At 43.6% G+C, this 14,401-nt stretch overlaps 1 protein-coding gene across 1 annotated transcript in view; it reads right to left on the bottom strand.

Moving 5' to 3' along the window:
- Positions 1-13,454, bottom strand: part of LOC311235248 (corticotropin-releasing factor receptor 1) — a gene marked incomplete at both ends in the record, with an annotated part of 99,363 nt that extends 85,909 nt beyond the window's left edge. The window contains 2 exons of the mRNA XM_084322661.1: positions 4,935-5,055; positions 13,360-13,454. Coding sequence (XP_084178787.1) covers positions 4,935-5,055; positions 13,360-13,454 — 216 coding nt within the window. The remainder of the gene's footprint in view (positions 1-4,934; positions 5,056-13,359) is intronic.
- Between the last annotated feature and the right edge of the window lie 947 nt (positions 13,455-14,401).

Below are 14,401 nucleotides of genomic sequence, written 5' to 3'. Positions count from 1 at the left end.
TATGGCAAAGTCAATCCCGCGGGGTGTGTCATATAGCCTAGGTGTGTATCCTATTTAATTTAACTATTGATCACATAGGCAGGCCATGTCAGTGAGATTCATTGTTATTGTATGCTCTCTCTCTCGTATTATTGTTATAGGCTATTGTCAAGAAAGGAAGTACATTATTTTCAATCGTGGCTTAGATAAAAAAATAGACTACTGTAAATAAAATAGCCTATAACATTATAAAGGATAGGCTATAGCAGGGGTTCCCAACCTTTCTTCCCCAGAGCCCCACGATTTGTTGGAGACATAGGAATATGATATGATATAGGCTACTGGTCCATCAGCGAGGAGATAGCCATTTGAGAATAGGCTATTATTGCCAAACGAGGGTAGGCTAGGCTATAGCATATAGCCTATACATATTATTTAATGTTTTCATAAGTGTAAAGATACAAGGACAACAGTTAGATTAACAATCAAGTTAGTTTACTGTATGCAGGCTTCTCAGGGCTCCGTGTCTGTGCCATGCGTTATGCACAAGTTACTGTCGCATAGTTGTAGCCAATAAAGGCCTATATGTAAGCTATACTATTATATATAATTTATATAGGCTACCTAATACCCACATCAAAATTGATTGTATGCAAATTATATTATACCAGGTAGCCAATTGATTTGACTCCGAATCAAATTGACGGAAATCCATCGTAGGACGGAGAACTTTAATCCCTGCTTTCGTTGACTTTTCCTTATATCACTTTATTAGGGATGGCACCGATCCAATATTCAGTATCAGTATCGGTCCGATACTGGCCTAATTCACAGGATCGGATGTCGGAAAAACAGGACATATATTCAGATCCGATACATTCCGTAAAGTGAGCGGTGTCACGTGAACAGTAGTAGCGACAACAACGCTAGCATTAGCTAAACGCGAGTGAACTTGTTAGCAGTGTGCCACGATCATGTCAGCTGTGTGGAGTTTTATTTTAATCCTCTCTTTCTCCCATTTTTCTCTGTTTTCTCCCCGTCCCAATTTAGTCGTTATGCCAATTCCCCCCCTCCCCTACCTGTTTGTTGTGCGCATGTTCTCCTACTGGTCGGTACAAGGGAACCCTGAAGTCATCCGCACGCTTCCTCCGACACACGCGGCGACAGCCAGTGACTCTTTTTTCACCTGGCAGTGAGGACTCTCATTGGTGAAGTGTAACGCGTGGGAGGTCACGCTGCCTTCATCAAGTCCTGCCTCCGCTGAGCAAGCACCCAGACCTGACCTGTAGGCGTCGCTGTCCACAACGCCAGTTTCCCACCCATGACTTGCCCTCCCCCTAACCCAACCAAACAAGTTAGTATGACGATCAGCCCAAGCCTCAAGCAATGCTGACTCCGGGAGTCGAGACCGCAGCCTCTTGCATTGGCGACGAGCGCAATCTCTGCTACGCCACCTGACCGCCGGGAGTTACAGTATTTTAAACTCAAAGAAGAAAAAGGCAAAACAGCCGAGTGTAATATCTGCAACGCAAGTATTTCTAGGGGTGGCAGCAACACTGGAAACTTCAACACCACAAACATAATTAAACTCTTGCAGATTCATCATGGAAAGTAGTATGCCGAGTTCATACGTGTAACGAATGCCAAGAGGAAAAGTTTGCCGCAGCAGCTAACATAGCTGGAAACCATTCAGAAGTGCGAGAAACTCCATGCAGACGGTAACAAAGTAAAGCTGATAACCGAGAAAATAACCAAATTTATTGTGCTGGACGACCAGCCCCTTTCTGTTGTTGAAAATGTATATTTCCGACGCTTAGTTGAACATTTGTAAGGCCCGACATTGACAACAGTTAATGTCCCAAATGTTGCCAAACCGGCATTTTATCTCCGACACGGCTATTCCAAATAAGTACAAGCAAGTGTGAGTTTCACGACTGACATCTGGAGTTTATATAAGCTAACTTGATATCAGGTGGAAGAGCCTAGAGTTAATTTGAGTTTCATGTCATTTATTTCACATCACAAATAGATCAATATCCGTATTAAGTGATGTTGTGTTTCTTTTTCAAATGTAGCCAAGAGTAAAGACCATAACCCTATCAAAACAGCAGTCAAAGTGTATATTTTCAGCACTATGTTTGTTTACCAATGATTTTAAGTGTTATTAGCTAAATATGAGCTTGTAAAAATCTCCGGAAAATGCACCGGAAAACGGACGGTTTAGATCGGACGGTTCCTGTCCTGAGTTCGACACAACCTCTGATCTGAAAGGTCCCAGAACCCTGTGTTCCAAAAATGCTGATAACAAGCAATAATGAAACGTTTTGCAACCAAATCGGTGAAACTGTAGATAATGGAATGCAGACGAAGAGACAGTGAGCATTCTGTCCTCCAATGGAACACGCAAATGGAATCACACATTACAATGCCTTCCTAAGGCCTTAATGATTATAAGTAAATTAAGTCATTTCACATGTTAAGTTTCACTTTAGCTTTTGGCAGAGTTGTAATGGGTTGGACCTCCTTTGATTGACATGCAGTTAGCGTTTTAGATTTCAAAGAACATCATATAGACCGATCAAAATGAAGCACAAGGACATGTTTACATTCCTCCAGTGCACTATTTTTTTCCACATCACCCCATGCTCGTAGTGTATAGTGTAGCACATGATACACACTTTTCAGGGACCCCTTTCCTCCTACTGTGCTCTATAGCGCCAATTTCAGCAACTAGTGGTCAAAAACTCCATTGGACACCTTTAACTCAACAACTCAAACTACACTAAGTAGAAAACATAATGAATCAGCTGTATTCAAAATATGTTTAATGGCTGATTTACATAACGCCGTTCAGATTCAGATTCAGTTTTATTGTTGCATCTTGTCACATTTACATACAAAAAGAGCAAAATTCTTAGGTCTTGCCCCCTCGACCTACAGCAGTATTTATAATGAATGCAAACTATTTCTGTTTTCAATATCTTGGACAGACTGAAAAGATTCCCAGTTTGTGACAGACTAGAAAAGCTTCTTAAAAAGTTTGAATCGTGCATCAACAAATCTGTTACATTAAGCCATGTAGCCACAGCTAGCAAATATGATGCCTTACGCTGCTTATTGCTAATCCAATGCTAATATTCCAACACTATAAATCCACACACAAGCGATTCTGGACTTTGGATAACAAATAGGCTGAGAGCAGCAACCGTGCAAATAACCAAATAGACAAATGTTATCTTATCTACTATAAGATGTCACACCAGAGCACCAGCATGTCATTTATCCAATCAGGTGCATTCCACCTGGGGAAATAGGAAGCAGGGAGGGGATACATGCACACAACATGTAACCACATGCATGTAAACAACAAAATTCATCAACATTTAAATGATACATTTATTAATCAATCATTTTGTATTACCCTACATACAAATCTAATTATGAATGATTTTGTTGTATAACGTATTTTTTGTAGGCTACTATGTACATTCTGCTTGTATTCCATTGCATCTCAATAGATTCAACTTTAATATAGAACATTTAGTCGTTTATTACCTGGAAAATACCAGAAGATTCTATGAAATGTGGACCACACTATGTGTCTCTACAGATGTCACATATTTAAGACCAAGCTGTAATCTGTATTTATGTAATCTGATTACAATGTAATGTTGTGAAATTAAATGTAATGTAATAATGGAACACTGTAACAGTATTTTCCGTGTCTTATAAGAATGTATACTGGAGATCTCCCACCCGACTTGACTGAATGACCTTCTCATTGATCTCTCTAGTAGCTCCATTCTGGTAAAGATGTGTTAAAGATGTGTTGAGGACATCCTGTATCTCTCAATGTCTCTGAAAATATTGTAATTTTTTGTTCAGTTTTTTTGTTGTTGTCGTTTGTTTCTGTTTTCCTGTTGTGTTTGTTTACATATGTAGGGACCTTTATCACTTTATCTTGCACATTTACAACCATTTACCATAGGCGTATATAGGCACCCACATATAGTTGTTGTTATTGTTGTTGAATAATGGGAAATCAAAATAAAATATTAAAAAAAAAAAAAAAAAAAATGTATACATAATTGTTTTTTTTTTGATCCACTTTTTCTCCCATTTTCTATATTTTTCTCCCATCCCAATTTCGTATCATCCAATTCAACCCTCCCCTGTCACGAACGCTGTTTCTTGCCTCCCACAAGCCGGCTGCAGTGAGGACTAAGTCATACATAGCACAAGTCCCCTCCGGTACTTGAGGTAACAGCAGTCGCATCTTTTCACCTGCGCAGCTCGATCTATCAGTGTCGAGGAGTAACGCGTGGGAGGCTCACGCTGCCCCCGACACTTCCTGATTCTACTGCGCAGGCGCACCAACCGACTTGTAGGAGTCGCTTGTTCACAACGTTCGATCCCCACCCTTCAGTTTTTCCCTCCCCGTAATACGGCCAATGTGTATTACTGCGGACGACCAGCCAAACTGAAAAACAATGTGGAGAGCTGGATTCGAACACGCGAATCCTAGCGTCTCCACACTGGTGGCGAGTGCCTTAGACCACTACACCACCTAGCCGCCCCTTGTATACATAATTGTTATGTAACAGCATGGTACAACTTTTGCACATAAATAATAAAATGGTATAATACAATTTAAACCATGATACCAATGGTAATATCATGGCGACACCATGATACTTTTCCGTAAGGGCGCCCTTTGCGGTGCCCTTGGAGCAGGTAGGGGGTTCAACGTCTTGCTCAAGGACAGTTTGGCAGGGATCCCCATTGGATGGCCTTTCAGTTACGGGATGATCTCTTAAAACCACCAGACCGTTCTTCCGACCTGGTAGTTAAAGTGATCTAGTGTCTGTCTACGTAGTGCGAAATATAATCTTTCAGACAAGCTTCCCCCTCTGTCTCGCATGGTCAATAGAGATCAGCGTCCGCCTGTCACTCACCACGTTGCTCTCATGCACCTCAGGGCTCATCGTCAGCTGTACCACGAACCAGGTGGCATTCCGCAGGATGAAGGCGGTGATCAGATTCCAGTGAATGATGTTTCTTAGGCAGCGTATGCTCCTGTGAGGACAGGAAGTTACAGTCTGAGTATCATAACAAACATATCACATAACATATCACACTCAATGGAGCACTGCTGCACTGCAATACTTCTTCTTCTTTCGTGTAACATCAGAGGTCCAACTCCGTATCTTGTAGCCATGTCCTTATCTCTGGTCCCACGTCAAAGAGGCTGGCTTCCGACGGTGGTCTGTATAGGGGGCATATATCTGCACTGCAATATATATATATATACATATCAATTTCTCCCATCTTAATGGAACACTCCAGGTTTGTCCCGGTCAGATCCAATATCTCTTTTACAAGGGAGACCTGGTCAAGAATAGCAGCAACACGAGTTTCAGAATAAACACATAGACAGTACAGATAAAAGTAACATTACAAAATGATCAGATACACATATGCACACAGGAAAGAGAGTAACTGTAAATACTGTATACTACACAGTGGTGAGTAAGAGAGTAACTGTAATAACTCTCAGAGCCCCGTGATCACACACGCACAAAAATAAAATAAAAAATACTTGCGTCAAATCGTGATAAAATAGTGAACATAGTCTTGATATTTTTCACTTTCATCTTTTCGAGTTCTATTTAAGACTTCCTGGAATTATATGTCATAATGACATCACACGTTCCAGCTCATATTCTCTCAAACGAGAAGGGGGGGTGGTCCTGTCAATGGTTTTAAAATATGTATTTTCTTTTTCTTTTTTATAAACAAGCAACATTATCTTCCTAATTACCTTCCTAATTTCAGGATACTGTCATTTGTTTTCAGGACATTTGATGAAACAAAGGATTTGGAACAAGTGAAGTTCTCCCTCTCTGTTGGCAGATGTTTTCACTTGTTCTCTGAAGATGAGATCTGACTGATGAGCTCAAAATATGTATGGTGTGTTGTGTTGTTCTTTTTGTAGAGCACGTGTTCATCTCCCTGTACTCCTTTCCCACGTTTCTCCAACTGTGCCCCAGAAAGGCGTGTGTTTATTATTAGAACCGTCCTCCAAGAAATTTGTATGGCCCTTTCAGATGCAACGCAAAACAAGGGCACCGCTGCGTTCTGAAACCCATTATTTCCAGAGGCGTGTGCCGCGCAAACCACAGCTCTGCAGACTGCAGCCCCATCTCGCTTAAAATATGTAAATAAAGTATCGACCACAGGAAAAAGGTACATATTGTACGTTATGTTATAACTATAAGTAAATTTTTTTTATAAAAAGCATATTTACTTTTAATTTACCTTAACCCTAACTTTCTGTCTTAATGATCGTTAAACATTAAAACAAACCATCATAGTATTGCAGTGTTTGTATCAGGGTTGGTGGTTTTAGTCTAGTGGTGGCCCATGTGGCAGAATAGTCCCTCCCCCCCTCAAACAATCCCCCAGCCATGTTTCAACCCCCCCCCCCCCCAACTATTACCATTCACCTTTGTCTCTCACCTTCACCCGTCCTTTTCTTTATTTAGGCAGAGTCACTGAAGCAACACAGCTTCACACTCACACAGTTCCACACATCACACTTGGGAGCTGCCCAGTATAACCACGGTCGTATGCTGTTACATTTACATTTAGTCATTTAGCTGACGCTTTTATCCAAAGCGACTTACAAGTTCTGTACGACAACTCATCAGGAAGGGCACAACTCTATCAGTTGAGTAACAATGTTCATCAAAGTGTTGAGTGCTACAGTGTAGGTTAGTTTATTAGGACAAGTGCATGACAGTAAGGTTAGTTACGGTTCGATGAAATATATATATTTTTTTTATTATTATTTCAGATAATGGTTGAAGAAGTGCGTCTTTATTTGACGGCGAATTATTGGACGTTGGCCACTGAGCAGCTCCATTGGAGCAGATGGAGGGTCATTGCCTTGCTCAAGAGCAAGTCAGTGGTAGTTGACGACGGGCGGGATAATGTACTCATTCACTTTCCCCCCCTTTTAGTCCTGGGACCAACAGCCTCCTGAGGAGAGCAAGAATGATGTCAACGTATTGAGGCACAACATGTCTGCCTCTGTGGCCTTGGTCAGGTGCAAAATCAACCATCTTTCCCCAAACGATTCCACTCATTTGCTCTGCATGCTTTAAGCGGTTGTTGATCTTTTTATTTCCAGTCAGGAGAGAGACACTACAGACTTCTTTATTAATGTAGAAAGTACCAAACTGAATACATAATGCATGTATGTGCACAAAACTAATTCTTATTTAAAATTGCTGCCAATACCACATGCATACCACTTCTTAAAGTTAAAATGTTGCTCCTATGGTGTTCTTTAAATCCAGTGCTTGTTAAAGGTCATAGGTTACTGCTATGGTGTTCTTTAAATCCAGTGCTTGTTAAAGGTAATAGGTTGCTCCTATGGTGTTCTTTAAATCCAGTGCTTGTTAACTCATTAAGCGCCGGCCATTATCCTTATCCTGTTCTAGCTGGGCCACGCTTTAAAGATAGGGGTGTGTCACCTTGTTTGTAGAGCTATATCTATAGTCTATATTACAGCTATGGAGACAATACTATGGTCATTTGACAGTTAGTATCTTCCGTCGAACATGCAAAAAAGAATAAATTTTTTCATACATACGTTTGCACGTTATCCTGTGGTGAATATAAGTATAGTTTCGGGGTGATCCGGGCTAATTCCTGGAAAGCTGAGTTATAGGGCGCTACGTGAATTCTGCTAAAAGCATTGGCGTTTCATCGCTGGACACGCTATTATTTCCAAATCACATGTATATAATAGGTATTATGTTTAATCATGAATGCATGAAAGGGGGGGGGGGGTCGTTTCTGATGCTTTGATTGCCAGTAACGGCATTCATCAGCCGGATCTATATGAAATCATTGCAGGATCAAGCTGGAATTTACGTCAGATCTTTGATCAGGGCTATTCCAAAAAGAATATTCCAATTGTTTGATCGCCATCTGGTCCATCTGGTGTCCATCTGGTCCACAACATAATCCGGCACAACACACGCATCGAGTGTCCCGGACACATTTCAATGTGATCGAGTGAACCTCTAGGCTTCCCTGTACCAAAATTCTCCGCCCGGAGGGGTTTAAAATAACACACAGTCTGGAACAGGGTTTACTGCACTCTCGATACTGCCACCTAGCAGGATCTGGCCGGTACTCCACCCTCAGGGTCCCAGTATGCCTTTTAACGGCAACATACAGGTCTGTGACATTGAATAGAATATTAAAATCGAAAAAAAGCAAAAACGATCCAAAAATATATATATACGTGGATTGTGCAGAAAGGCCAAAGGTTGCTGCTATGGTGTTCTTTAAATCCAGTGCTTGTTAAAGGTCATAGGTTGCTCCTATGGTGTTCTTTAAATCTAGTGTTTGTTAAAGGTCAACGGTTGCTGCTATGCTGTTAATATAGGTAATATAAAATGCTTTTGAGTGAGTTAAATCAAATTACATGACATACAATCGCCTGGGAGATCTAAAGTTAATTTCAGTCTATATTAATTTGCCCGGCTGTGATATAAACTAGCACAGCGTGGTTGCTTTTATCCAAAGTGCCTTACACAAGAGCATACATTTTTAGCATTGGGTGGAAATTGAACCCCAACTATGGCAGTATAAGTGCCATGCCCTATGGACCCACTCAGCTACACAGAGACATATCTCACATGAGATTTAAAAACAGAAACACAACAGTGACATTGTAGCGCACAACTTTCCAGCCCTGTGGATCGCAGCACAATGCAGAAGCTTGAGTCACGTTAATTAGGCCAGTGATCTAATCACACACAAGAGTTATCTCAGAAGGAAACAAATCGAAAATGAAAAACAGAATGAAGAAATGCAGCCAGTAATTAAGTCACACCAGTCCTTCAGGAGATTATGCAAATAGACAACATTTTCCTCCCACTATTTTTTTTTTTTTTAATTTTTTCTTCTGTTTTTCTCCGCTTTTTTCTCCCATCCCAATTTCGTCGTTATGCCAATTCCCCTATCCCCTTCCTGATCGTTGCTCGCATGTGCCCCCCACTGGTCAGTCTAGGGAGTCCTGAAGTCTAACAGATGCTTCCTCCGTCACATAGGAGACAGCCAGCAACCTCTTTTCACCTGCCAGCGCGGACTCTCATTGGTGAAGTGTAACGTGTGGGAGGTCACACTACCTTCAACATATCCCTTCTTTGCTGTGCAGGCGCCCTGACCGACCTGTAGGAGTCGCTGTTTACAACGACCAGAATATCACCCCACCAGCTTCCCTCCCGCTGACTCTGCCAATTGAGCCAGTGTGACGGCCGGCCAAGCCGGAGGCAACGCTGACAGCCGGATTCGATACCGGTGTCTCTTGCGTTGGTGACGAGCGCTTAGACCGCTGCGCCACCTAGCCGCCTCTTGTTTTTTGTTTGTTGTGTCCTGAGGGGCTACTGTTTCTAGTGTTCCTGTAACATCCTGCCCCTCCTGCCAGGTCATAGACTGACTCTGTAACATCCTGCCAGGTCATAGACTGTCTCTGTAACATTCTGTCTCTCCTGCCAGGTCATAGACTGACTGTAACATTCTGCCCCTCCTGCCAGGTCATAGACTGACTCTGTAACATCCTGCCCCTCCTGCCTGTCTCTCTGTAACATCCTGTCTCTCCTTCCAGGTCATAGACTGTCTCTCTGTAACATCCTGTCTCTCCTGTGAATGAAATGTGTTACATTCCATTCGTAGAGGCAATTAGGCATTGTCTTTAGTCTGTGCGTACACGAGGGAACATTATGCGTATGCGCGGGAGACAGGATGTTACAGAGAGACAGTCTATGACCTGGCAGGAGAGACAGAATGTTACAGAGAGACAGTTTGATTGATTGATTGATTGAAAACTTTATTAACAGATTGCAGAATGGGTACAGTATAGTACAGCTCAATACATACAATTGTTAAGGGGATGCAGACCAGAGAAAGACTTTAGTCTTGTTTACATCAGGGTCCCCCATTTTCAATTCATCATAATGTCCATGACCTTTGTGTGAATGTATCTGAGAACGTATTTGAACACACCTGACAACTTGCGCTATTGTTATGCAAAGTAGCCAGGTGGGTACTTAGCGAGTTGGCGCATCAGTCAAGTGCAGCACATTCCTGTGTGCACACATGTGCGTCTGCTCACAGAGCCGGGTGCAAACCCCGTCCCATGAGCAACGCACCCCTGACTGTCTCTCCTGCCAGGTCATGGACTCTCTCTCTGTAACATTCTGTCTCTCCTGCCAGGTCATGGCCTGTTTCCCCCCGCTCTTCCATGGACATTTATTCCCCCGCTCTCTCTGTCTCTCTTCTTTCTCATTGTCTCTCACTCTCCCTCTCTGTCTGTTCTCATTTGCCCTCAGTCCTCGTTTTCTGTTCAGTCCTCGTGGTGTCATTGTCTACATGTCTTCTGTCTGTCCACCGTTTGACATCGTATTTGATTCAAATAAACCCCCTTGGACACTGCCTCTACCCCTCTTCGTCCTGCATTACACCCCCAAGTCTGACAGCTCCATATACATCATTGACCCATGGGTATAATTAAAATGTCCACTCTCAAACTGCCCCAAAGCTTTTTTGGGGGGGGGGGGGGGGGGGGGGTTGAAAATAGAAGCAGGCCCCCAACTGAACTTGACAGAACAAATCAACCTTGGCCACTGCAGTGACAGATTGGAAGATAATATAGAATATTATTGTCACCAGCTGAGGGCTGCTGCCCTGCTGACAGTGAGCGACGTGATTCATCCTTGCATGCATCAATTCTCTCCAACTCTCCAATGCTGCAACAACCTAATTAACGCAACAGCAACCTGGCGGAGACGGCTCGTACACAGGGAGACAACAGCTCCATTATGCCGGGGTGTAATTGCGGAAAGGGGAAAATAAACAACAACACAAACAACAAACAACAAACACAAACACACAAGAGTGGACCCCAATTCAACTGCTATGCCACAAAGCCTTGGCCAATTTACCACCACACTCGCTACCACACTAGCAAAATCCCCCATTAGTTTTGCTTCCTAGATGCAGCTGCTATAACACCAGAAGGATAAGAGGGAGGGGGGTGTATTCATTACGCTGAGTGACCTCACTTCCCTTGGCAGCCTGCCAGTGTTGGTGGCGCTTGTCCGATGCCTATTAATTAAAGAGGAAAGCTGCACACCGACACTCCACACAGGTCTTTGCTGAGATGAGCTGAGCTTGACGCCATCAGGCATAATTCTCTCTCTTCCCTCTCTCTCTCTCTCTCTCTCTCTCACCCTCTCACTCGACCCTCTCTCTTTCCCTCTCTCTCTCCCTCTCTCTCTCTTCCTCTCTCTCACCAACCAAATGACAAACTGCAGTGATGACTCTTCTCTGTGTAATTATTGGCTTTAGAGTCAAACACCATTTCCAATACAACACAGTTACAAGGTCCCTCTCTAATAAAATGACGTTTACAGCCCCAGCAGTACCTTGCAGCAACGCCACCCCCAACCCCCATTTGGCGTTCTCCTCTTGACGTCCACTACCCTCCTCCCCACCTCCCTGTCTGAAGCCACTGTGGCATACAAACACAGATAGTGCATAAACGCTTTCCTTTAGAGCTCCCATTTATGATGCAGGCCGGGGCCCTTTGGCGCTTTTAGCGCTCTCTGGGGGCGTCCCGGGGATCGATAACGACCACGGCTGTTGTCCAGGGCGCTAAGACCTTTCTCTCCTTAACGCTCGGTTTATTTTGGTTTGTCAAATAACCCCTCCCCCTCCCCATTTTGCTGCTCTGCCCCCGGTGTCCCCCTGCCTTCCCAACACCCCCCCTGTTCACTCTCTTCACTCTCTTCCCCCTCTTCATTCTCTTCATTCTCTTCCCTCTCTTCATTCTCTTCCCTCTCTTCACTATCTTCCCTCTCTTCATTCTCTTCACTCTCTTCACTCTCTTCACTATCTTCCCTCTCTTCCCTCTCTTCCCCCTCTTCACTCTCTTCCCTCTCTTCCCTCTCTTCACTATCTTCCCTCTCTTCCCTCTCTTCACTCTCTTCATTCTCTTCCCCCTCTTCACTCTCTTCACTCTCTTCATTCTCTTCCCTCTCTTCACTCTCTTCATTCTCTTCACTCTCTTCCCCCTCTTCATTCTCTTCATTCCCTTCCCCCTCTATCTCTTCATTCTGTTCCCTCTCTTCCCTCTCTTCATTCTCTTCCCTCTCTACACTCTCTTCACTCTCTTCATTCTCTTCCCTCTCTACACTCTCTTCACTCTCTTCATTCTCTTCCCTCTCTTCACTCTCTTCCCTCTCTTTACTCTATTCACTCTCTTCACTCTCTTTATTCTCTTCCCTCTCTTCCCTCTCTTCACTCTCTTCCCTCTCTACACTCTCTTCATTCTCTTCCCTATCTTCCCTCTCTTCACTCTCTTCATTCTCTTCCCTCTCTACACTCTCTTCACTCTCTTCACTCTCTTTATTCTCTTCCCTCTCTTCCCTCTCTTCACTCTCTTCCCTCTCTACACTCTCTTCATTCTCTTCCCTATCTTCCCTCTCTTCATTCTCTTCCCTCTCTACACTCTCTTCATTATCTTCCCTATCTTCCCTCTCTTCACTCTCTTCATTCTCTTCCCTCTCTACACTCTCTTCATTATCTTCCCTCTCTTCATTCTCTTCACTCTCTTCCCCCTCTTCACTCTCTTCACTCTCTTCCCCCTCTTCATTCTCTTCCCCCTCTTCACTCTATTCACTCTCTTCACTCTCTTCATTCTCTTCCCTCTCTTCCCTCTCTTCACTCTCTTCATTCTCTTCACTCTCTTCCCTCTTCCCTCTCTTCACTCTCTTCACTCTCTTCACTCTCTTCCCCCTCTTCACTCTCTTCATTCTCTTCACTCTCTTCCCCCTCTTCACTCTCTTCATTCTCTTCACTCTCTTCCCCCTCTTCACTCTCTTCACTCTCTTCACTCTCTTCCCCCTCTTCACTCTCTTCATTCTCTTCACTCTCTGTTTGGGTGTTTTTGTACTGCTCGTCAGATGGCGGATGGTTGTTAGCGGTGGGTGGGTGGAGGTGTGGGGGGGTATTACTGAAATAGCTGCATTTATAAGCGGAATATGCCCCAGTTCCTAAACCCTTTACATCTGCAGGCTGATGATAGGGAATGTCTCATCCTCTTACAGTAGGAAGAAAACCAGGAGGCAACCTTTTGAAACCAGAAGACCTCTGGAGCAAACGGACAAGTCTCCATCACTTTATGGTGTGTGTGTGTGTGTGTGTGTGTGTGTGTGTGTGTGTGTGTGTGTGTGTGTGTGTGTGTGTGTGTGTGTGAGATCAGTGGATCAGTCGGCCAGTGGCAGTGGAACGGACACTCACCTCAAACACAGGAAGAGGAAGAAGGCGACCAGGAGAGCCACCAGTGAGATGCAGTGACCCATGAAGTTAATGATCACAGCTATTTGATAGTGCATCTTGCCCTTTTTCTGGAAAAGAGACCAAAATCAAAGCATGGAAAAGGAAGAAGGGGGCACACACAGTTTGCATACGTTTATTGGGTATTTACTAGGGCTGGGACTTTATCGCGTTAATTTCGATTAATTAACTACAGAACAAATGAATGAATGTGGATGAGAGCCTTGACATTAAGTGGTTGTAGCTACGGCTGTGGGGGTGTTGGAAACATGATCCAATAGACTTTTATACGCCCGAGTCTCCTGAACACGGAGAGAGACCAATCCCAAGTCGATCGGCACTTTCTCGGCCGAGCTATAGTCACCTTTTCGCACCTACTCCCAAACTACACATGCGCAGATTGATGAACTTAGACTCAGTGGGCAATCTGCGCATGCTTAGTTCGGGAGTAGGTGCGGAAAAGTGACTATAGCTCGGCAGTGAAAGTGCCGATCGACTTGGAATTGGTCTCTCCAATTCTCTGTTCTGGAATGTACTTGAAAATACTGCGTTTTACTTTTACCTCGAAGGTCCTTTGCGCTATATATATATTATTCCTAAAAGCGCTCCACTTTGTTAAAAATTGCATTTATCTGTTGGTCTGTGTAGTAGTGAAGTGGATTCCCAAGCTATTACGGTTCTGCTCTGGTCAGAACCGGGTGCTCAGTACTCTGCGTTGTTTCAATAGCTCTAAAGCTCTGGGAATTACTTCTATCTTCTCAGCGGTGCAGGCAGAAGGAATTAGGAGGAAAAGGTAGTTAACAACAGCTGTTTAATCAAAGTTAAGAGTTGTATACAAATTACAATAAAGAATGCTATAGCTCCTGTGAATGTGTCTGTGTGTGTGTGTGTGTGTGTGAGTGTGTGTGTATGTGTGTGTGTCACAGGAGCCTCCAGCGAGATAACATGTTTACGTGACCTTTTGGTCCTTTGATGTCTCCTAAGAGGAGACACATGTTTCTCTAGA

This window comes from Notolepis coatsorum, assembly GCF_963971535.1.
Source record: "Notolepis coatsorum genome assembly, chromosome: 10".
NCBI classification, from domain to species: Eukaryota; Metazoa; Chordata; class Actinopteri; order Aulopiformes; family Paralepididae; genus Notolepis; species Notolepis coatsorum.
Note: the sequence above shows the minus strand (reverse complement) of the source record. Positions and strands in the feature narration are given on the sequence as shown.